At 40.0% G+C, this 22,073-nt stretch overlaps 1 protein-coding gene across 3 annotated transcripts; it reads right to left on the bottom strand.

Annotated features, from left to right (window-relative positions):
* Positions 1-8,119: 8,119 nt before the first annotated feature.
* Positions 8,120-19,154, bottom strand: tnnc1a (troponin C type 1a (slow)). 3 transcript variants are annotated; one of them, XM_081609115.1, is made up of 6 exons: positions 15,472-19,154; positions 11,093-11,123; positions 10,784-10,930; positions 10,180-10,294; positions 9,550-9,686; positions 8,120-8,841 (listed from the first exon to the last, which is right to left on the bottom strand). In XM_081609115.1, exons 1-6 carry the CDS (start codon positions 15,607-15,609, stop codon positions 8,810-8,812), a joined length of 600 nt encoding a protein of 199 aa, XP_081465241.1. In that variant the 5' UTR covers positions 15,610-19,154; the 3' UTR covers positions 8,120-8,809. The 3 variants fall into 3 exon arrangements, with proteins under 3 accessions (XP_081465241.1, XP_017161275.1, XP_008412342.1); XM_017305786.2 differs by lacking the exon at positions 15,472-19,154 and adding an exon at positions 14,101-14,124; XM_008414120.3 differs by lacking the exon at positions 15,472-19,154 and adding an exon at positions 12,508-14,074.
* Positions 19,155-22,073: the final 2,919 nt, after the last annotated feature.

Genomic DNA, 22,073 nt, shown 5'->3' with positions numbered 1-22,073 from the left:
CCTTTGGTCTTGTCTGTTTTGGTAGATCTGAGCCTCTATTGCTCTGGTGTTTAGGGCCTGTTCCTGGGCGGCCAGGATGAGAGCCTCTGTGCTGTCCTTGAGTCCAGCTTTCTCGAGCCATTGGTAGGATTTCCTGATATCAGCCACTTCGGTTATTTGTCGGTGGTTCATCCCATGTAGGGGCTTGTCCTCCCCTGATGGTACCTCCAGCACCTCGTCCTCTGTTCCCCATTGTCTGAGACATTCGCTGAGCACATCATCTGTTGAGGCTTTGACCTTGATATATTTATGGATCTTGGATGTTTCATCTTGGATAGTAGCTCTCACACTCACTAGTCCTCTGTCTCCTTCCTTACAACTCGTGTACAGTCTCAGGGTGCTGGATTTGGGGTGGAATCCTCTGTGCATGGTTAGTAACTTCCGAGTCTTAACATCCGTGGCCTTTGTCTCTTTATCTTTATCTTTATCTAAAACATTCAAGTGATAAAAGAACAAAAAAAAAAATCTATATATATATCTAAAGCCAGACATTTGTCTGACTTTAGATAGTCAGTCAAATGTTAATGTGGTAGGAAGGTAGCCTGGAAAAACCTTAAATACAATTTTGAAATAATGTCATTTAAATTACCTACTAAGTTCGAAATTAATTTACCTCCTCAAGAAATTATGAATTAATAAGTCACTTATTTTACACACTGACATGTTTCTTTGAAAGAACTTTAAAAAATACTCTTATTTGTTACAGCTAATTTTATTAGTTTTGCTCAAGCTATAATTCTGAAATCATTATTATAGCTTGAGCAAAACCAGTAAAATTAGCTGTAGGTTCAAAGAAACATTTTTTGTTAATAGGAGTGGCCATCTTTCTAAAAATAATTTCAAGAGCACATCAATGACTCATCCAGGAAGTCACAAAAACGCAAGCTATGCTCGAACTATGAGTATGTCTTGTCTCGGTTGCCTTCGTTCTGGTGAGTGTTTGGGATCCAACGATAAGAAAGAGGCTTTGTAAAAGTGGCATTCATAAGGAGAGCTCAAAAAAAAAGGAAAACTGCATCCCATAATTGCCATAAAACATCTTAATGAGCTCCAAGACTTTTTGTAAAACATTCAGTGGACTGATAAGGCAAAAGCGAAACTTCTTGAAAAGGGTGTGGCCTGTTACATCTTACAAGAAAATAACATTTCAGAAAAGCAATGTCATACTTGAAGTCAAACATGGTGGTGGCAGAATGACTTTTCATTTTAGAGTCATCAGTTGAAATTCAACCCGAAGAATACAGTACCAGAATAGTCTAGTCAAAGTCTGGACTAGAAGCTAGTGTGGGGTGACTTTTAGCATGCCATTCATGCTCAAAGACTCTCCCAAACTCTCCCCCACAACAATGTAAAAGACTTGTTGCCTTCTTGATGGCAGTTGTTGTTGCCAAGGTTGGTACACCCAGATATGATTTGAAGGCAATTACTTTTCACATAAGGACATTCTGATTTAAATATATATTTTTTCTTTTATAAATAAAGTCCTATTGTCAAAACCGGATTTTGCAATTAGTCAGATAATCTTTGCCTGACAATAAAAGTCATTAAACAGTAACGTGTGTGACGAAAAAGCAAAAATTGAAGACCTCACAGAAGGAACACTTTTTCTTAGTACTGTGTAGTGTATTTACAAAAGCAGTGATATAAAATCGTCATTGTCTTCATAAACCTTTATGGAAATCCTAGAAATAGTCTTTAGTCGGGCCTTCTAGTGGGATGAGTGACTGCGGTGGAACGGTATGCGTGAACATGCCAAGGATTTCATCTCCCATTTTACGGGGATTGCCAGTCCTTTCCCAGAACTCTTGAATTACATTTTACATATTTGCTTCCTACTTCCCCATGTACATAAGGCAATAAGCCTCTGTAAAAAAAAAAAAAAAAAAAAAGTCAGACCGGCTCTCTTACGTACATATAGATGAGTGAGTCATTTAGACATCCAGTGAGGCCTGACTGTTTGTGTTCTCACTCTATGTGAAAAGACCAAGTTAACTGCGAGTTATTTCAGTCTAATCCTCATGTTTGCTGCGTTGTCATGAAGAAGGATATCTGCTGGACCTTTAAGCCAACTAACAGGAAGTTTCTTATCGCCCCTACAACCTCCGACAGATAAACTATCTGTTTAAAACAGAGCTCTTGTGACTCCTCGGCCCTCTCTGAAAGACATGTATGTTCTCCCAGGCACCAGAGTGAGTGTGAGTTTTGGCAACCCAAATAGTGGGTCATGTGTAAAGCAGAGCCACATGGCACATCCTTGTGGCAGACTGAGGCAGCCATCTGTTAGCACCAGAAGTCTCTAGTTTCGTGGCCAATTTCACCATGCGGCGAAGTACGGTAGAGTGCTCCGGCCAAGCACAAAGTGATGTTTGTTTGCAGTTTAATCTTTGGCTAAGTAAATGAAAAGGGAACCTTCTTTGTGTCCTCTGAGGCCCAACACAAATTAAAGGTCATCTGTCTGTCATGTGGTCACATTAAAACAAAAAAAAATTATAGAGGAGGAGGCGCTGCTGGGAACTGCCTTACTGTCTGGTATGCCATTCACACATGGCCATATGCTGCTTCCTGTCAGAAACCTTTCAGTAAGTTAAACAGAATGAAAAATACTTTGAATTGGCCTGAGACGTTTATATTACACAACGAAAAAAAAAGTTAAACCTTTTTACGTTTTCTGTCAAACCGTGATGGATTTTGTTGGGATTTAAAGCAATGAACCAACATAAAACAACCAAACTGTGATATGGAAAGGAATGTTTTTCTTATAAACATCTGAAATTGTCATGATGAGTGTGGTGATGTGATGAGTGTGGTGATGATGGACCCAAATACAGTAGACAGAAGCGCTGAGTAGATTTTGTAGTTTTAATACAAAAAAATTTAAAAAAAACTGAAAAGAAACCTCAAGGAGCCAGAGCTGAACGAAAAATACGAAGACAGGGGAAAAGATGGCAGGATACTGATGGGAAATTAACGGGGGGAACCATTGAGGAGTGAGAGCAGGAGAAGTGTTTAAATACTGTGAGGACAAATGCTGGACGAAAAGACCAGAGCGAACGGCTTGCAGGTGTGAGGGGAGAGAGCAGAAGGCAGACTGAGGGGAGAGGGGCAGCGAGGGGCAAAGGAGAGCAATAAAGGAAACTGAGAAAATGAATCTAAGAGTCACTATGAAAACTTGAACTAAGGGAAAACAGAAACAAGGCTGACCTAATGAAAGAAAGAGACTAAGGAACACAGAATAATAATGAAACTAATCAATAAATGAAAACCCCAAAACAACTCAGGATCTGACTGAAATGTACGGTTTGTATTCAGGCCTATTTAGTCTGATAGATCTAAATTAGATCCAGAACAAGTGACTGCCCTAAAAAGATACCAGTGACTAAGTTGGTTCATTAGAGAACTTTAAAGAGAAAACACAATGAAAAGCAAGGACACAGCAGACAGGTTGGGGACAGGATGAAGTTACAAAACAATATCCCAAGCTTTCAGCATCTCATCTAGATGTTCACTTCTCAGTCTTTTGCCACTTCTGCAAGAGTATGTGGAAAATGTGTTGCGCAACTACACACCTACTAAGACTGGGCATCTAAACTGACACACTGCACGAAAACATTTAATCACAGAAGCAGCCACTAGAGAAGCAGCCACTGGAAGGAGAACTAGTGGAAGTGCATCCACTATACTCACCCTAATGGCAGACAGAAACTGAAGGAAAGATACAAAAAATCCCATTTGCAGTTTTCCTCAAGCCCTGTAGGGGAAGATGTTCTGATCATTTGAAACACGTGAAGCTTTATGTGTGGTAGAAAAGATTGCATATCATTTTTGAACAATCCGTCCCCTCTGAAACACGATGGTGAAACATGATGGTGACAGCATCATGATATGAGGATGTTCTAGGGTGTTTCAGAAGAAACAGGGAAGCTGCAAACGACATGAGACCGATGTGGATGTTCATCATTTAAGCACGGACATCAAACCCCAGACATACAACCTGAACAACAATCAAATGTTTTATACACATAAATGTCCACACATGAGAATGGCCCGGTCAAGTACTATTCAAATAATGGCATTAAAAATGTGAGCAAAGATTTCAGCACAGACATGGACCAAAAGAATTGCAGCTGTAAATGCAAATCAGTTCATTAAGAATTGATTCAGTAGGGATTGGAGTTTTACAAGATAAAATTTACGGTACAGTGAGAACAGCACTGCAGTGATTGACTGAATGTTCCAAGAAGTTTAATCAATGTTTTTTTGTTTTCGTTCTTTTTTTTTCTGCCTTCAGTTGTCTTGATCTCTGGTGGAATAATTTTAGGCCACAAGAAACAGACACTCTGTTAAACATCACATTTAGTTCTTTTACATATCTTTATATCTGGCAAAGTTGTAAAAAAAAAACCCACTTCAAATAAATATTTTATCATCTACCACATGAAAAATGAAGGCTTGCAAAAAAAAAAAAAAACTGGGTGTTTTTTTTACACACAGACACACATTCTTCAAAATAGGAAGGACAAGAAAACATGCCATTTTAGTAAAGCAGATATGTGTTTATTGTCTTAGACCTAAATGAGTAAGAAGGAAATAGTGGCATTAATATGGTAATTTATCACAGTGATATACAGCAGCATTTATTATAAGACTGTCCAACACTTCTGGGAATGACGCTTCAAAATCCGTCGATGGTTCTTTAAGTTCAAGGTACAGAAAGACGACGTTGTTTTAGTTTCTGTTCCAAAAAAAGTTTAAACTTTACATCAGTCTTAAAAGGTCAGTATTTTCACTTTTCACATTGCTGCGTGTTCTTCCTCTATCATTTCATATGCACAACTTCAAGTTTCCCTTTAAATGCTGGTAAAAATAGATAAACCCTCTGGAGCTGCATTAAAAGAAAACAATTACTGTTATTCATGGGAATCAATGAATAGCTTTCAGTGGAATTTGGGATTTCTGTGTATTGTGGTCTTACTTCTCTATGGGCTATTATGGCGGGGCAGTCCAGAGACAGTACTTCAGTGTTTTCAGCACCAGAAGTGGGATGGAACGTCATGATACAATATTCTGTCTGTTCCAGCTTGATCCGCAGTGCTTCCACTCTTTCTCAGTCAGAAGTGTTCCACTTCCTCATTGTGTATTTATGGCAAGAAAAACAACCTACATTTGGTTCTACTTAGGCAGACAACCATCCAAACCACGCATTTATGTAAATTACATAAGAAGCCCTAACTTTTTGTTACTCACAGTCTGAACATAATTAATTCTGTTTGGTGGAATTATGACTCTTTCCTTGTTACAGAACTGGTGGAACTGGTTCAGAGTTTAAGCCACTTTTGCTTAGAGACAGCTTTTCTGCTCTTATCGTCAAGTGACAATAATCACAACAGCAGAGCTGGGTACAGGGCAAGGCGAGTGACCTTAAGTCTTCTATCCTTTTGTCTCCATTAGTTTTTGGGCAAGAGGCAGGCCAGGGTACATCATGAAAAGATCAGCAGTTTATTACGAGGCAATACAGAGATAGGACAAACATCCGTGCACACACATTCATCCATAAGAGGAATTTAGAGTAACCAATCAGGACTTGTTTCATTGTGGATAATGAAGTTCTCATTCCAGCTTCGGGCGCCATCTTTGCGAGGCCTTTTGCTTTCGTTCTGGCACATTCGTCTTTAGAAAACAGAGTCTTTATTCTTCTTGAATCGCCACGTCACGGCTGTTTATGCGTGGACAGTTTGAACGGATAGATGTGGCATCTTTAAGAATCTGGTTATTGTAACCAAGGATTATCAATTAGATTTTTTTAAATGTATTTTTTATTTTTATCTTCCTATGATGTCATACAAGGAAGTAATGCGTCGTATCCTTGTAAACACGTGTGCCTGGGTGAAAAAAAAAATCTGTCAATATTCTACTGTCTTGGAAAACAGTATTTGTTTAAAAAAAAGACAATGTTTCAAATGTATCACAAACTGAATATCTTAGACGTAGTCCGAACAACACTTTTCTTCTGTCACTGTTTACTGTATACGAAAAATAAAATCTCCATAAATAGACTTCTAATTAAAATCAAACAGGAAATTTTGGAGCCTATTTTTTATATTTAACTCCATGTGGAAGGTTGATAAAGAAGAGACTTTTTCTTTCTTTCCGGGTCCAATGCTGAGTGATGTAAAGCAGAAATAAACAGGAATCCTCTAAACCAAAGAGTCTACCACCTTCGGCTGAGAGATCTGCATGTGTGGGCGTCTGAAAGTCGTCGGCGCCTTCTAAATTCAGTGTCATGTGGGGGGTATTCCTCCCTCTTCCGGGGATTTTACACATCAATAAATCATAGGGAATCGGGTGGGGAAAAGGTTGTGAAACACCCTGCTACTGGCATGGCTTAGCAACACACTTTTACTGGATCCAGTGGTTTGAATAAATCATTTATGAAAACCGGTTCAGCAATCTTACTCTTACTATAAAAAGTTATACATCTGCTTGACTCACTCCCTGTCAATGGGTTATACCATTTAGCAGAATTAAGCTGAATGAGGTTATATAATGCTGGTGGCTTACTGCAGCCTGCGTTGTGCACATCCTCTTTCTTTTAGGGCAAGTGCTACAATTTCAGAGGTGCCTCATATCTGCAGTGTGTTATTAACAGCAGGCATGAGTCACCAAGTGGGTCTTACGTAACCGGTTCACTTCTCCACCCAACTTGCAGCTATAGTGCACCACACCCCAAATTCATTCACACTCTACTCTGCCGCTGCCCAGCCTCTCATTGATGGTGCTGAGTGTGTGGCTCATCCTGTTCCTGTCTGCAGAGCCTATAATGAACTCAGCCACCAGGGTGGTTTAATCTGAGTGAGGATATCGAGTACATCAGCTTCCTTTTAGGACATTTTGTGCCTTATCTTACTCTTTGGTTTAGTAAAAAAAAATGCATTACTGATAGTAATGTAAATGAGTCACAGTGTTCAAGAAAAAAATCCCATCAGTGGGGTTGTAGTTCAGTGCAGGTTTATGTTTTTTGATCCCCTGAAGCCTCCAAACCAACACCTTCAGGGAAGCAGGAAAACAAAAAGAGAGATAGGAGGATCTTTCTGATGTTGTCATCAGTCAGTCCACTGACGTCAGCTGCTCACACACAGTTATTTCCTGTCTGAAATATAAAAATCCTTAAGAAGGTGCTTTTTTACAATAGAGAGAAAAAAAGGCAAATAAGAGACCAACAAAATAAAATGAAGTCACGTCATTGGGAATTGTTAAATGATTTTGAATAAGAATTTCTTGATAAAAATTTTATAATGTTCAAATGCTTTCCTTTTTCTCCAGCTGTTTATTGCACAGGCAATTACTTGTGCCACTTATAATAGATGGGTTGATAGTTTCATTTTCAAGCCAACTGGAATTATTCTTGTGTTAAATCAATTTGGTGTTATTCATTTATTTATATTTGGAGAACTGTAATTGTGCAAAGAAATCTGTTTTCTTCTGCTTACTGGAATACAAGAAAAAAAAAACAACAACAACAAAACCACATGGGTCTATGTTGTCCTGCTGACATCAAGTGGACGTTATTATAACTGCATGGCTGGGTGTCTGATTTTGTATAGAGTGAGTCAGATCGATGGCTTACACAACACAGTTAGCAGTATGTTACAAGAATGTTTTAGTTTTTCATTAAAAATAATTTTGCAAACACCCCCAAGTGTGCCACTTAAGAAAAGCCTAGAAAAAAAGCCTAGAAAAAAAAGTATATATTTTTTTTACGAAACAAGTAAAAGTCTCGCAGACATTAAGATTCATCACTTTGTTCTGACTGTTCAGATACTTTAGACGTGCTAACATTTCTGCCTAACTTAAAGCTGTGCTAATAGCAGCCTTGTTATCTCTCTGTAGTCAACAGATTTCTTTTTAAGGACAAAGGAATCTGACTGTCAACTGGTGGCGCTGATCCTCTGACATGGGCACTAACATGATTAGACATAAATAGTTCCTGTGTCAACAGGCTGTGTAACTGGATACAACCATGAGAATATTTCACATGCTCAAAGACAAGATCCAATACAGAGTAGAAATTACACAGATGAACCAAAAGGAAGCAGAAGGATTTTAATTTCTAGAAAGAAAAAAAAGTTGAATGCCAGTGATAAGAAATGAGAAATGTTAGATCAGACAAAATCACTGCACTGACAGAGGAGTCTTATTGTTGATCGGATTTTGTTTATTACATGAGTGCACCTTACAAGTGCAACAGACAGTCAAACCTGAAACACCTGGACAGAATGAAATATCCTGATGGGACTTTAGACACAGAGAAACTGTACATCATGACATGCACACTCACTGGATCTGGCGCATTTCCTGGATAAAATGATTTATTCCAACACCAGTTTATTTTGCGTTTATTTACATCTTCAGCATCTTATTAGGAACTGGACTGCAGGCTTTGAAAAAATTATATTTACCTGGAAACATAATACAAAAACCCAACATAAATCAGCTGTAGGGGAAATAATATTTGGTCTCAGCAAACATTTTAAGTGATCTAGACACGTTTACACTCATTCAATGTACTGAAAGTCAAAAATTGTGTCTTCAACAATGGAAGATATGATAAAAAATACAAAAGACAAAAAAAAAGAAAAAAGAAAAAATCAGATACAGTGTTTGCAATGCTGACCCGTTGTTTTCCATCAACTGCAGCCAAATCCAGTTTTCCACAGATGACTGTGGAGTCACAGTGACACTCAAAATAACTTTTATCCTCTCCAGTTCAGGGTTACTCCACTCCTTTCATGAACTCCAAGAATTCTGTAAAATAAGAAAGCCATGTTCATAAAGCCACTTAACTTCTGCCAAACTGGTATGAAACAGCTAATCAGAAAAAGATATTTTATAAATCAATGTCCATAAACAAGATAGTTCAAGGGCAATGAAGAAATTGTTTTACCGTGTCTTGTTTTAAGGGGGTATGGTTTTAAGATGTTAATAAACTGATTTAGTTGTGTATTTTATCCAGATGGTAACACACAGCTCCAAATTCATAACAGCATTCAGATTTCAAGCCTCTTTGATTTGACTGCTCTTCTCCAACCATATATTCTGAATATGTTTTGCATGAAGTTAAAGAAATTTCTGACTAGTTCACTCCCAGATATCCTGAGTGACTATAACCAAGAGATGACACAGAGATATAAAATGGTACATCTCCAGGATGGATAGATATTGCAGGAGATCTTCTAGTTCTCCATAATTAAAGCTAAAGAGACCATGTAATGTTGAATTAATGCGGCCTGAAAATGAAGCCTTGAAAAACTCCACATATGGTCTTTGCTCATTTAGATGTATAATTGCCAATTAACACAACGTAGAACCGGTCTGCTAAGCAGGATCTGAACCAAACACAACACGAGACAATTACAGGACACATTATTGCTGTCAAGACAACGACTTTTAGAAACCTTTAGAGGCTTTTCTGTCGTTGCGCTTCTTTGTTTTCAGGAGTTCAAACCCCCTTACCATCATAGTCAATTTTGCCATCGTTGTTCTTGTCCCCGTCTTTCATCAGCTCTTCAATATCGTCCTCAGTGATCGCTTCTCCTGTGGACTCCAGCATCATTTTCAGCTCATCCAGGTCGATGTAACCGTCTGCATTTCTGCGCAGTCAAAGCAGTGCAACTTGTGTTGTGCTCTCATAAATTTCACACAGAGCTTCAAGGGCGGCATTAGAGGAAAGTCATGTGAAAATTCATATCTTGGGCTTTAAAAATTTCTGCGAAACCATGATGGGAGTTAGGAATGGGGAGTTTGTTCTTTGATGCTCAGACGAGGTGTCTGGCATACATGCTAGGGGGTGTTAGGAATACTCAGAACTGTCAAAAACGATTAAGGAGCGAACTACATGCAGTTCTCTGCAGAGCTTCTTGGCATTTTGTCAGAGCTCATTATTTGCACATGGGGAGCATACTTTGCTGGAACCACACTAAAGTGCAATTTAATAACTAGGCTGCGGTGGTTCTGAGATGAAAGCATCCACTTGTTAAATATAATTTGACTCGTCTGTTTGTCAGATAACCCAAAGATGAGGTAACTGCTTTTACGGGATTAACATTTCATTGATAGTAGTCGGGTTTAAGAATGAAAACATACTTGTCAAACATCCTGAAGAGCTCAGCGAGCTCTTCTTCTGTCTTCCCTTTGCTGTCGTCCTTCATGCATCTCACCATCATGACCAGGAACTCATCAAAGTCCACTGTGCCGCTCCCTGCACACACACACATTTCAAAGCACCTTTTCAGAGCGGAATTTCAGATCATTTAAACAATGCAAAAATGACTTAATGTGCAATACTTTTTTTATTTGAGATTATTCATATTTCTGACACAAGAAGATACCCGTAGTTCACAATGACGAGCAGAAATTGTTGGGACATTTAAATGTCATTCTTATTCTTTATCTGAGAGCATGCCAAAAATGTACATCACATACTAAACCTTCCTGAGGTAAATCCAAAACGTTATTTTCTGTCTTTGATCATCACATCACATGGAAAATTCAAAACGACTTGTGCATCATTTGATACACATTTCCCCTTTAATCCAGTCTGACACATCCTTATGTCTTTACGACCGCTGACTTTCATTTGACATTAAGCATTGAGGGTCTGACTGATGCTCCGTAGGCACAAGTTAGACCAGGTCGCTGAACTATGGGCAAGAAGAGGTCAACCATTCAGTTTCCTGTTTCAATTTACCATCTTCATCCACCTCGTCTATCATCTCCTGCAGCTCCTCTGGCGTGGGGTTCTGACCTAGCATCCTCATGACCTTCCCCAGCTCCTTGGTGCTGATGCAGCCATCCTCTGCGTCTTGCACAAAGATGTCGAAGGCGGCCTTGAACTCTGCAACATCCAACAGTACAGGAAAAAAAAAGATTTAAAAGATATATGTGGCTGCATCAGATGCATCTAACCATCCATCTTACTCTGCTTTTCTTTAACAAGCAGGAACGTGACGTGAAAATGTTCCCATAAAATTCATAAAATAAAATAAAAATTGCGCACCATTTTTCTGTTCATCTGTCAGCTGTTCAACCTGTAAAAGATGAAACGATTAAAATAATGAACCATTTACACAACTTGAACAAAATCTGAGAGGTCTTCCCCTTTCTGCACTGTCTCATGTTAACAATTTAATTTCACTGTGAAAGTTTTTACTTCTGGTATCTCGACCTGAAATCTTCAACAAATGTCACTTTATTTTACTCATGCTTGTTTTGATAACTTTTCAGTCAGAAGTGGTATCCCTCTGACTTACCCGCCACCGGTTAAACCAACGATGTGCCAAGAAATTAGATGGCCATTGAATGATGACACGTCCAATCAGCTCTGATCGACGCTAACAATGCTAAACTAAAAGTTGGATCTTCTTTCCAGTCAAAAACTTTAGATTGGAAATATGCTGAAAAATCTTTCATTGATGCGTCTGCAATTAAAATACATAATGTATGTTTCATGTGCGGCACCCACAATGATGGGGAGCTAAAAATAAACAACATAATCGGGAACCACAGATAAAGGAACCCGACACAGAGTGCGTTAAATTAGCATAGCACTGGCTACCACCCATAACAATGGGGCAGTAATCCTGCAAAAGCTACAGCGAAAGAGGGAGACAGCTGCTTGCATAAGAGTAATCATCTGTCATCTACAGTAAATTAAACAGCCATACATTCAGATGCTCTCTTGTAAACAAACACAGTCCCTCAACTGATGATATATGAAACGATGTATCCAAACAAACATGTTATGTACATTCCTGGGAGCCTTTCCTGTCTTAGATGTCCTGCTCAGCTGGGATGTGAGGGAACAGGACGACCGGGTCCACTGTCCAGCAGGACGCAACAGCACAGCTTTCAGGATCACAGATAATGCTGGAATCCAGTGGAGGAGGAGTTTATCTAAACCTGAAGGCCCTCCATGGGACCAGAGCACTACAGGAGCAGAATCGTTTGAGCAACTTGCCAAAATTAGCCCTGGGAGGCAGGACTGGTCCATTTGAAGTCAAGAATGAAGCAGCAGTGATGACCTGGGACATGTCCGCTCACTGACCCCAATAAATGGCTCCCACCTCTTCTAATATGGTTAAAGATCCACTAAAATGTTTGATACCAGCTGGTGATGGAAGGGACACGTTGAACAGACGCTGGCAGGACTCAAATACCAGCAGTTAGTCAAAAAGATATGGGACTTTTCCCAGCTCATTAAACAATCACAAAACTCTCCAAGCCTTCTACAGAATACACCAAATTCTCTCTACAAATCAATGGTAAGAGTGGTGATGTGCAAACAAAATCCTTCTCCTCCCAGATTAGCGCTCACTGAGTTTTGGGGACTATCCAGCAAAATCAAAGCGCCTCATCAGAAGGAGCTGACTGTACACACAGCGTAAAGCATATGAGCTGAGTGAGAGAACATACCGCTGCTTTGTAGATGTCATTCATGCTGGCGGCTGGTCTGTTGCCGGTCCTGACAGTGTCCTGGCACAAAGGACTGAGAAAGAGTCCAGCTTAGGGGAGGACTCCGATCTCATCCTGGGAGGGTTTTATACCCCAAGCCTGGCACTGTCTGTCCCTCCCTAGGCAAAGCAACCTCCCCTCTGATAGAGCCTCGAACATGTGTGTACACAAATGTGTACCGATGTGTGTGTGTGTGCGTGCATCATTGGCCCAATCTGTCACAATCACCGAGCTCAGATAAAAATGCAGCAGCTCTTAGGGGGCACACTATGGAATGAGTTTGAGGAGTGGAGAGAGGCCATGCATGGGGAGCTCTAATCTCCAGGGAGAAGGGCTAGAGACACTCAACATTCCTCCAGACCTGAGTGAGTTCGAAAGAATTTGTGACTGTGGGTGCATGCAGAAGTTTTCAGACGGTGACAGGAGGCGAGCAGAGCTCTGTGATGTCACACCAAAATAATGGTACCAATGCTGGCCTTCAAAGAACCTACAATTTCATGATCGTGGTAAAATAAACAAAGCAGGAGGATCTATTGGTAAACACTTTCGAATCAAGTTTTGCCGCTGCGACATATTGAGATCAAAGCTACATGCGCAAAGCACTGTTGAATGCCTTTTTATCGGATTTCTCACTACAGAGTGCAACAGCTTTTTTATTTTGACTGATGATCTCACGTGTTCAGCAAGCGCCCTTCGACAGATGGCACAATCCATGGGGAAAATGATGTTGAGCTGTTTAGATATGTAAGGCATTCCCAGGCCATGAGATTCCCCCCTCCGTGCTTCTAATTTGAGGTTTTCTTCCAGACAACTCTAACATCAACTAAATGTCTCAGGTTCAAAAAGGCAAACCTCCTTTAAAGACCACTGTTATAATCTTGTGCTCCTGATGTGATTTTATCTATTTTACATTCATGGAACTAAATGTGGGAGTGTTCCTAATTTATTCCTCACCAGAAAGTTGTATTTTTTATTTATTTTTAAAAAATTTTTTAGTCTTACTTGCTTGATTATTTGTACTTGAAATTTTCTCAGTTTTTAAAATGAATCATTAGAACCCATATGTCCGCATATGTTAGGAAAGCAGGCTGTTATATTTTTCACATGGCTGTAAGCGCTGGAGATTTGAAAAACAAATCATGTGCAACACGGGTATACTCAGCAGAGGGCGCTGCTCGCTACATAGAAACTACATTGAATAGTTGCACAAGGCTGCCTCCCGGATATCCAATTTATCAATTGCGGGGTAGGTGAGAAATCTGGGTCAAACAAACCAAACACTTGCAGAGACATTTAAATGAAATTGCATTCACTGCAAGGTTCTGCTACCACTTTCTTCTTTTTTTTTTTCTAAACCCCTTCTGAAATAAGGCCATCTCAATCACTTGACTGTGATTCTTTTTCACGTTCACGCACGTGCTTTAAAAAAAAAAAAAGCTTTCTCACACACACGCACGCACGCACACACACAGAGCATGCTGTGGCAGGCATTTTAAGTGACGAGTGATCATGCTGGTTTATAATGGGATGCTAATGGGGACTGGCACAGCTTACAAGCATCATACAGCCACTCAGAAGAAGAGAGATGGAGCTCCCACTGAACAACATACATGTCCTACTCGTGCACAGAGAGGAGCAGGTCTTGTGACAAAGACCCCCGCATCAGTGCGTGTCAGTCACGGGCACAAGTTCCTGCCTGCATGGGAAAGAAAAAAAAAAAAAAGAAAAGAAAGAAAAGCAGTGAGGTGGTGAGCGGAGGGGAGGGGAGGGGAGAGCTTGCGGGGATCTGAAACTATTTGTGCCATTTGTCATGATTTCACACTCAGGACACACTGCACTGCGCTGCACGCTGCTGTTTGAATGCAGACAAGTGAATCGTCATCAGTGGCTTCGAATCAATCAGCTGAAAGTCAAAGCATGCTGATGAGTCCACACGGTCCGCCAGACAGATTCATTCTTTTTTTTTTTTTTTTCTTTGGAGATATGAGCGATGTCTGGTGGGTGCCAAGAGTGACAAGCGGCTTCTCTTGGTGAGGAGGGGAGGCGGGCACCGGATTCCTAATGTAAAGCGTTGGTGAGCCCGCTCTGCACATTGTATGCACCCAAACACACACACACGCACGCACACACACATGACGTCGAGCCCGAAGACTGGCACGCAGATCAAAGAAAGCATATGGAGTGCTGTTTCATTGGAGCCCTTCACCAATTTCCTCTTACATGGGGAAAGGCTGACGAAAGAGCCAGCCATCTCCTCCACACAGCGCAATCAGACCGCGCATCTCAAATCCACAATTCACCGCACACCGCTTTTTGAGGGGTTGCCATAGAAACTCTGCCGGGTAGTAGCGGGCAGAAAATGAGAGGAGATGAACGGGGCTATTTCCCCCTCCACCGCCCTCCCTGCTTCGCTGCCACCACATTTTGTCCTCAGAGTGACTATATTATTCTCCATTCTTCGCCTCCTATTTGCGTACGTCCGCACTGCGAAGCATGCACGTGGGGTGTAATTCAAACAAATCTGGACAACTATCACATATAGATTAGCTGGTGTTGTTCCTGTCTGCTATTTGTTTCTAGTGGATTATTTTTTTTTTTTTGGGGGGGGGGGGGGGGAGGGGTGACATGTTTGGAAGTTTCAGTAGCGTTGGTCATCCGGACACTAGAGAGAGATTTCTACCATCGTCTAATGGTGCGTTTTACGCACCAAAACTACAGATTTCAAGTGTGAAACGTGTCAACCTGCGTGAGCCATGCCATCTCATGCTGACAGTTCCTAATCAGCAGGACTACATTGTGAAAATCTACTCCACTGCACAGCGCCCATCATGCCAATTTAAATGGTCATGTGATGTAATGATTGGGTTGACATGCAGCTGAGCTTGAAGCTCCTCTCCTCTCCTCTCTTCCCCTCTGTGTCCTCACCTCCTTGATTGCTGTGGATGGTGGGGGCGCTGGGTGGGGAGGTGGGGTGAACCTGTCAGCTTCCTTTTCTTTCTGTCTTCTCCTTTCTCTTCTTTCCCCTCTCTTGTTCCGTTCTCCTTTTTCTCCGCCTCCTTTCATTGATGACCAACCTGTCAGCAGCTCCTGTTGTAGCAGGCTGAGAGTGCCCTGCGTGCGACTGGATGATACAGTCTTCTTTTCTCAGACCACCTCTCCTGTTGGTTTCTTTGCTATATTTATTTAAAAAAATCTGTGTGTTTTATTTATTTATATTTTCACTGCCTAACCCTGATTTACGGATTTGCCTTTAGAGACAAGGGGGAGCGATTTCTTCACTTTGCTTCACTGGCCTCAGTGGTTTGTCTTTGACACTCGTTTTCACTGAGGCATTTGGCCGTGTTACACAGCGTTCCTTAAATCAGAGCTCCAATGAGCCAGTGGCCACATTAGCTCCAGCGTACATAGCTATGCACTAACTTCCAGCCAGAGGCCTGCAACATTTTCCAGTCCACTGGACCACCAAGTGACCTACCACCCTCCCCGTCTCTCCCTGCCTCACCCCTCCCAACCTCTGAAATGGTGTACGAGAGGCCCGGCAAAGATTTCTTCTCAGATTTATGGCAGCCGAGGTTCCCTCCGAGCTACAGAGAAATTGTTTTTCTGCCACGTGGCGGCTAAAAGAGCTGTCAAGGTGTGTCTTTAAGATTAATCACAGGTTAAAGATGGCAAAATGCTGAAAGAAATTGTCATAGTTTCTGATGCGATACTGAAAAACACTTGATCTTTTTCTAAGTCTGCAACTATGTTAGGTTCTCCTGCTTGTTTAACTGTGCAGAAACAGGGAAAAGCGACATATTCAAGTGGTCATAAACATCTCCACATATTTAGATTGTACAGTATTGTCACTGCTTTACTGGCATCGTCTTTGTCTGAATCAGTAAAACAATAAAAACTAGTACACATTACGTAATAACTTGAAGCTGTACTGTTGTATTAAGTTATATCTAGGTGAAATTGTATTAATAAATTATCTAGAGAGTGTACAGTTCATGAACCAATATCTGCTGTCAACATGATGTCAGAACTATTTATGTCAGCAGGATCCAAGCAACCCAATGACTTCCTGAGTAAGTTATTATTATTCAGGTATGCCAAGTTCTAAAAAGTTTTTAAACCACAAAAATGTCCTGTAATATTATAATATGTTGGTTGGCAGAGGGTGGTAAGATCACTCTGAGTTAGAAGAAACAGAAAGATGGAAACAAATAACAGACAGGCAGTTTTTCCTCTACTCCATGCTTCTCTTAGAAAGAAGAGAAAAAAACTCAACAGCAGAGTCAACAAATTATAAAAACTTTAAAATTCTAAGCATGTTAAATTCAGTGTTTATAAAGTGTCCAAAAATTAACCACCAGCCTCAACAACACCAGGCTGAACATTACTTCAGCTGGGAAAAAAATCTTGCCTAATGAACAGTTTGGGTTTTCTCCTGCTCACTTGGATTGTCTCTGGTAGATTTTCTACCAGGCCAATCAGCAAACAGAAGGAGAAGTTGTGCTGATTGGCCCAAAGAACGTTGTTTAACACGATAGAAAAAATGTATTGTTTGGAAATATTTTCACATAAAAAAGTACAGTCATGGTGTGGAAATAATTTCACTGTTTAATAAGTCCATTAGCTGCATATTTATTAAACAGCCAGCAGGATATCTACCCTATAGCACAAAGCTCTACTAATTAATAAGCTAGACAAAACAGTATAATGCTCTGTGTAATAACCACTTGAAAACAACAAGCTTAGTGTGTTTTTATATTTTGCTTAAGTCTATGATACATGCTATAACTTTCTGACCTGAAGTTTTCTAGCAGCAGATGAGACAATTGTTACTTTTTTTGTTTGAAATAAAAGAAATAAGACGATGTTAAGAATTGTTTTCCGTTCTCTCCAAATATTGTTATAAGGACAAACAGTATTATTTTTGCTCAAAGTTTTCATACCACGAAACTGGTTCTCTGCATTTTTTTAATATTGAATGTCATATATTATCATTACACCTAGGTGAGGCTGAAGAACAGAAATGGAAACAACAGATGTAGAGTATTTAATATGTTAGAACCCTACATATTTGTTCACGCTTATGCATAAATACTAAATATAAAGTCTTTCTGTAGTTGCTTGTAGCATGCAGACATTTTGTACTTGTCGCAGTAGTTGCCTTCACCTCTTCCCCTTGAATAGCTGCTCTCTGCAAAGTAATCCGACAGCCCTCGGGGTGTCGGACAATGTCTCAGATATTCCCAAGTGAAATGAACAGTGGTGCAGCTTCAGAATTATTTAATCTAACAATTGGCTCTACCGAGAGCGAGTTGGATGGGAAAGAAGGTCAAAATCATCTTCATTCCAAGCAGTTACTGCTCCACTTTTAGTTTGACAGCTATATTTCTGAGGAAAGTAGCAACAGGAATTCTCTGTATCTGTTATAAGAGTCAGGAAGAGAGGAAAGAAATAAATTAAACCCATCCTTAGGGAGATCAAACATGCATTCAATGTTTAAGATAAATAGTGAAAACTGTATTTATCTTTTAGACAGAGAAACAGTGCATCCTAAAAAAAAAATATTTTCATACCTATTGTAGCCCATGACATTTTACATTTTGCTGCAAAGTCTTCAACTCCAAAAAAGATACAGAAAATCAAGCCCTCCAATTTATGCAGAGAAGCTAGGGCTAGCTCTCCAAAGACTCCTGGTCTTTACAGATTTATTTGTTTTACAACTCAAAGAAATTGTCCTGGATTCTCTCCAGAAGCTCCTCCACAAGACTAATCAGCCTGAAATGCATCGGTCCTGCATACGGTGTTCCTTTATGATTCGCTCTGCCGTTTCTCGTGCAAACATACTCACGCGAGCTTCCACAAATGCATGCTAATGTGCATTAATGTCCCAGAATACCCTCGCGACGTCTGTGTTACACAAGCTTGCGGAGCGCATGAGCTAAAGGATGAAAAAAAAAAAAGTCCACCTATGCATCAGCTTGCATAGCTGAAGTCCAGCCTTGGGCCTCGTAGGCAGCAGTGAAGTGTGCTGTGATTTGACAAGGCTAGTGATGAGAAGCACTGTAAATATCTAGGCTGTCACGTGACTCATTTTGCGGCCTCAAGGCTGGAACGAAAGGTCAATGTTTCATGATGCCGTTGTTAACAGCTAAATTAAGTGACTTGTGTGTTTGTCCCGTTGGAGCAGATAAATACATTTGACGTGCAGCAAAACTCCACTTACACCAATTATTTACATTTCTATAAAACCAAACAGAAAGTGTTTAACACAGCACGAGCTCACCGAAAAGACCTTGATGTTTTACACACCACATCACACACAGGCAGACAGACTAAAAGGTGTGAATCACAACCTCTGGGTTCTTCCTCATGCATGTCATGTCTGACACTGAGGGCAGCGCGTTAGCACGTCTTCATCATCTCTCAGTTGGCAAGTTGTGACCCATGTCGTTTTACCCTGACTGGGTGCAAAAGGTTAAAATCATATATGGATTCACAAGTTGCACCCTAGAAGAAGGAATTTCAAAAAGCCACATTCTGGATTGTTGCTACTTTTGCAGTGCATATCCATTCATGCAAAATTTAGCAAGAGGCTTTAAAAAGTCCAAATGAGTAAAAGAGTTAGCAGAATACATCACTATTCTAAGTAAACAAAACAACAACAAAAAAATAAAAAATGAACCAACACTAATATAAAAGATCAATCACATTTTTAAAGCAATGTGTGGAAGACAATGTCACCCTGCAGCAAGAGCTTTACAAGATTCACTCTGAGACACTGAAGGCTCTTGACAATGTCAGGTTCATGTGGTTGACACATTTCTTTAGCATCTCGAACACTTGAGGTCGCCTTTGAAGTGGCGAAACGGAGTGAGGTTTCCAATTTTTAAGAAAGTGAACCGTACAGTGAAGGATCACACTTTTTTTTTTTCTGTGTATAAAAAAATCTTTTGATTATTTTCTTCAAAGTCAGAGGTTTCGCATGCACTAACATTGATTATGTCAAGGTTTGTAAGCTTCTAGTTAATCTACAACTTCTGAGTGAAATGCAGGCTCACCTGTGGAAATATTTCAAGGGAACTCCTCAAACACGACGTTTCCTTCTGTGACATCATTGGAAAATCACAAGGAATCTGCCAAACATGACGAAGAGAGCGGCGTATCGTTGGTTCATCACTGGGTACCATTTCAGATGCCCAAAAGGTGGCATCTGTTCCAACAACTGTGTATAATTGTGTATAACAATTGTGTATATCCACTGTTCTCTGTCCTAGAGATGGACATTTTTAGTATAAACTGTGAGTATCAACGAAATACATGTGTCAACAAAAGCAAAATACATCGAAAAGGTGCTGGCTGAAGCTGGCGCAGTAAAACGTGTCCTGTGCTGACAAGGGATGAAAGATCACCGAGAGAGGTAGAGGTCAGTACTTCTAAAGAAAGACAAATAAGCAATGTCAAAGGTTTCAAAGGCTCTCAGTGACAAAACCTTCCACTTTTAAAGTTTCCAAGTTTAAAACAGTCTCCCAAAGGTTTTGAGAGAAAAAGGGAAAGCCTGAAAGCCTAAAAGCCTAAGTCAACATGTGTTTTGTGGGTGATTTGCTGTGACAGGCTATCGAAACAGATATCACGAGGGAAGAAGCAATACCCTAAAACTTTAGCAGAATAGTTAAAGCTTTTGGGTATGCATGGGTCATCCAAATGTACAATGGGGAAAATTCTGCAAAATGTCAATGAAAGACCATCTAAAGTCATTATGTCATTCCCCACCTTTCACGTTTCGGGCGAGACCCTGGACAGGTCGCCAGTGTGTCGCAGGGCAAAGTCAAATTTATTAAGTTGTTTTTGATACGGCTTTTTCCTAACAAGGGAAGGTAACATAGGTACTTGATTGTACTAAAAATGGCACTATGTTCCTGGAAAATGCATAAAGCTATTGAAAAAATTTCAAATAAAGGCCACCTGTTTGGCAAAGGGGAAATGATCTAAATCTCATGTAAGTCCATATTCAAAAAGCTAAAAAAAAAAAAAAAAAAAAGAAATATAATACTTTGCAGAGATTTAGCCAAAGTCTGGTCTTAAATCTGGCAAGTAATCTGTTAATTTGTGTAATGAAATGCACATAAATTCTCACTTTTCATTGACTTTTCATTGACAGTTTTACTCAACATACAGTAGGAGGCACAAAGACCTACTAGTGTTGGACCTTTAGGTCTGCAGTGAAATTATTGCAGTGTATGAATTATTCTTAGCTCTGCACTAGTTTAGATCGATGCTGCACTTGTTTTATTAAAAATCAGAAAACACATGTATAAGCTAGAAAATGATAGGTAGTATGGAAAATACGGAAATAATTTAGGTTGGGATTTTTTTTTTTTAAATGTACTGTCACACTTGAGCTTTCCTCTGGTCTCAGTGAGTAAATTTCTAACTTTCACAGAAGCACATCTTTCTTCCGGCGGCACCTGGCGCAACATTCATCACCCAGGTAACCATGTCGTTTGAGGTACAAGGCTGCTGGTTTCCATGGTTTTCACATTATACTAATTCTTAACACACAAGTTTTACATAAGCACAGCTCATTTTACATCTTCGTCTGGGAGCAGTGGGACTCGATACGCAAACGAAAATACTAAGAAGACAGTTTTTAGCCGTGGAAGCCGTAGCAGTTTTGCACGGCAGCGTTTGACAGCTGATGCTCATCACTTTATTCGTCTGTGAAGATATTCAAGATCTCAAGTGTTATTAGAAATCCTGCTAGCAACTGAAATGTTTTAATAATTAAAGGTGGTCAAGAAATTTTACACAGATTCATTGGTTTGAATTAGCTTAGCGATTCTTTCCTTTGTCGGGGTTCTCTGTGTGCTCAGTGATCACTTCCAAATTGATTCATAGTTTGAGACTCCTGGAGAATCCGGTGGGAATTACATAGTGCCTTCGCCTAAATCCTCACTCGGACAAACAGCTTTTTCTGTACAAGGGATTAAACATGAGTGATTCCCTGCTGCTGACATGAAACTAATTAGCATCCTTTTGAAGTAAAACAGAAACATTCCTAAGCAAGATCAGCTTTGTAGTCATGGCTGAGCAGCATTTTTAATAATTATTTTTCCTCATAAGGTGGAGGAAAAATAATGTTTTTCCTTTTTTTGCAACAGGTTCCACACAACTTTAAGGATTAATCAGAGAAACAACTACGAGGTGCATGATCAATGTAGAGGATACACTGCTCAGGTGGAGCAGACACAGTAAACATAAGAAAAATGTATTATATAATTTGGATGAATTTGGGTAATCTATCTAATCTAATAATCTACGCAATAGTTTCATTTCAAGTAAAGTTAATTTCTATAGGACGTTTCATCAATAAGGCAGTTGAACATGATTTATTAGAGCTATTCCATAACTTCACTTTGTTTTATTGTTTTTGTGCAGCTTTAGTTGAAAACTAGCAACGTATTTCCAGATCCTCAAACTAGTACATATAGTGGATCACAGCAATAAAAGGCCTTCTGAATGCTTTCTTGAGT

The sequence above is a fragment of the Poecilia reticulata genome, chromosome 7 (assembly GCF_904066995.2).
Source record: "Poecilia reticulata chromosome 7, P_reticulata-male-v2, whole genome shotgun sequence".
NCBI lineage: Eukaryota > Metazoa > Chordata > Actinopteri > Cyprinodontiformes > Poeciliidae > Poecilia > Poecilia reticulata.
The sequence above is the reverse complement of the archived record's forward strand: the minus strand, read 5'-3'. Positions and strand labels throughout refer to the sequence as shown.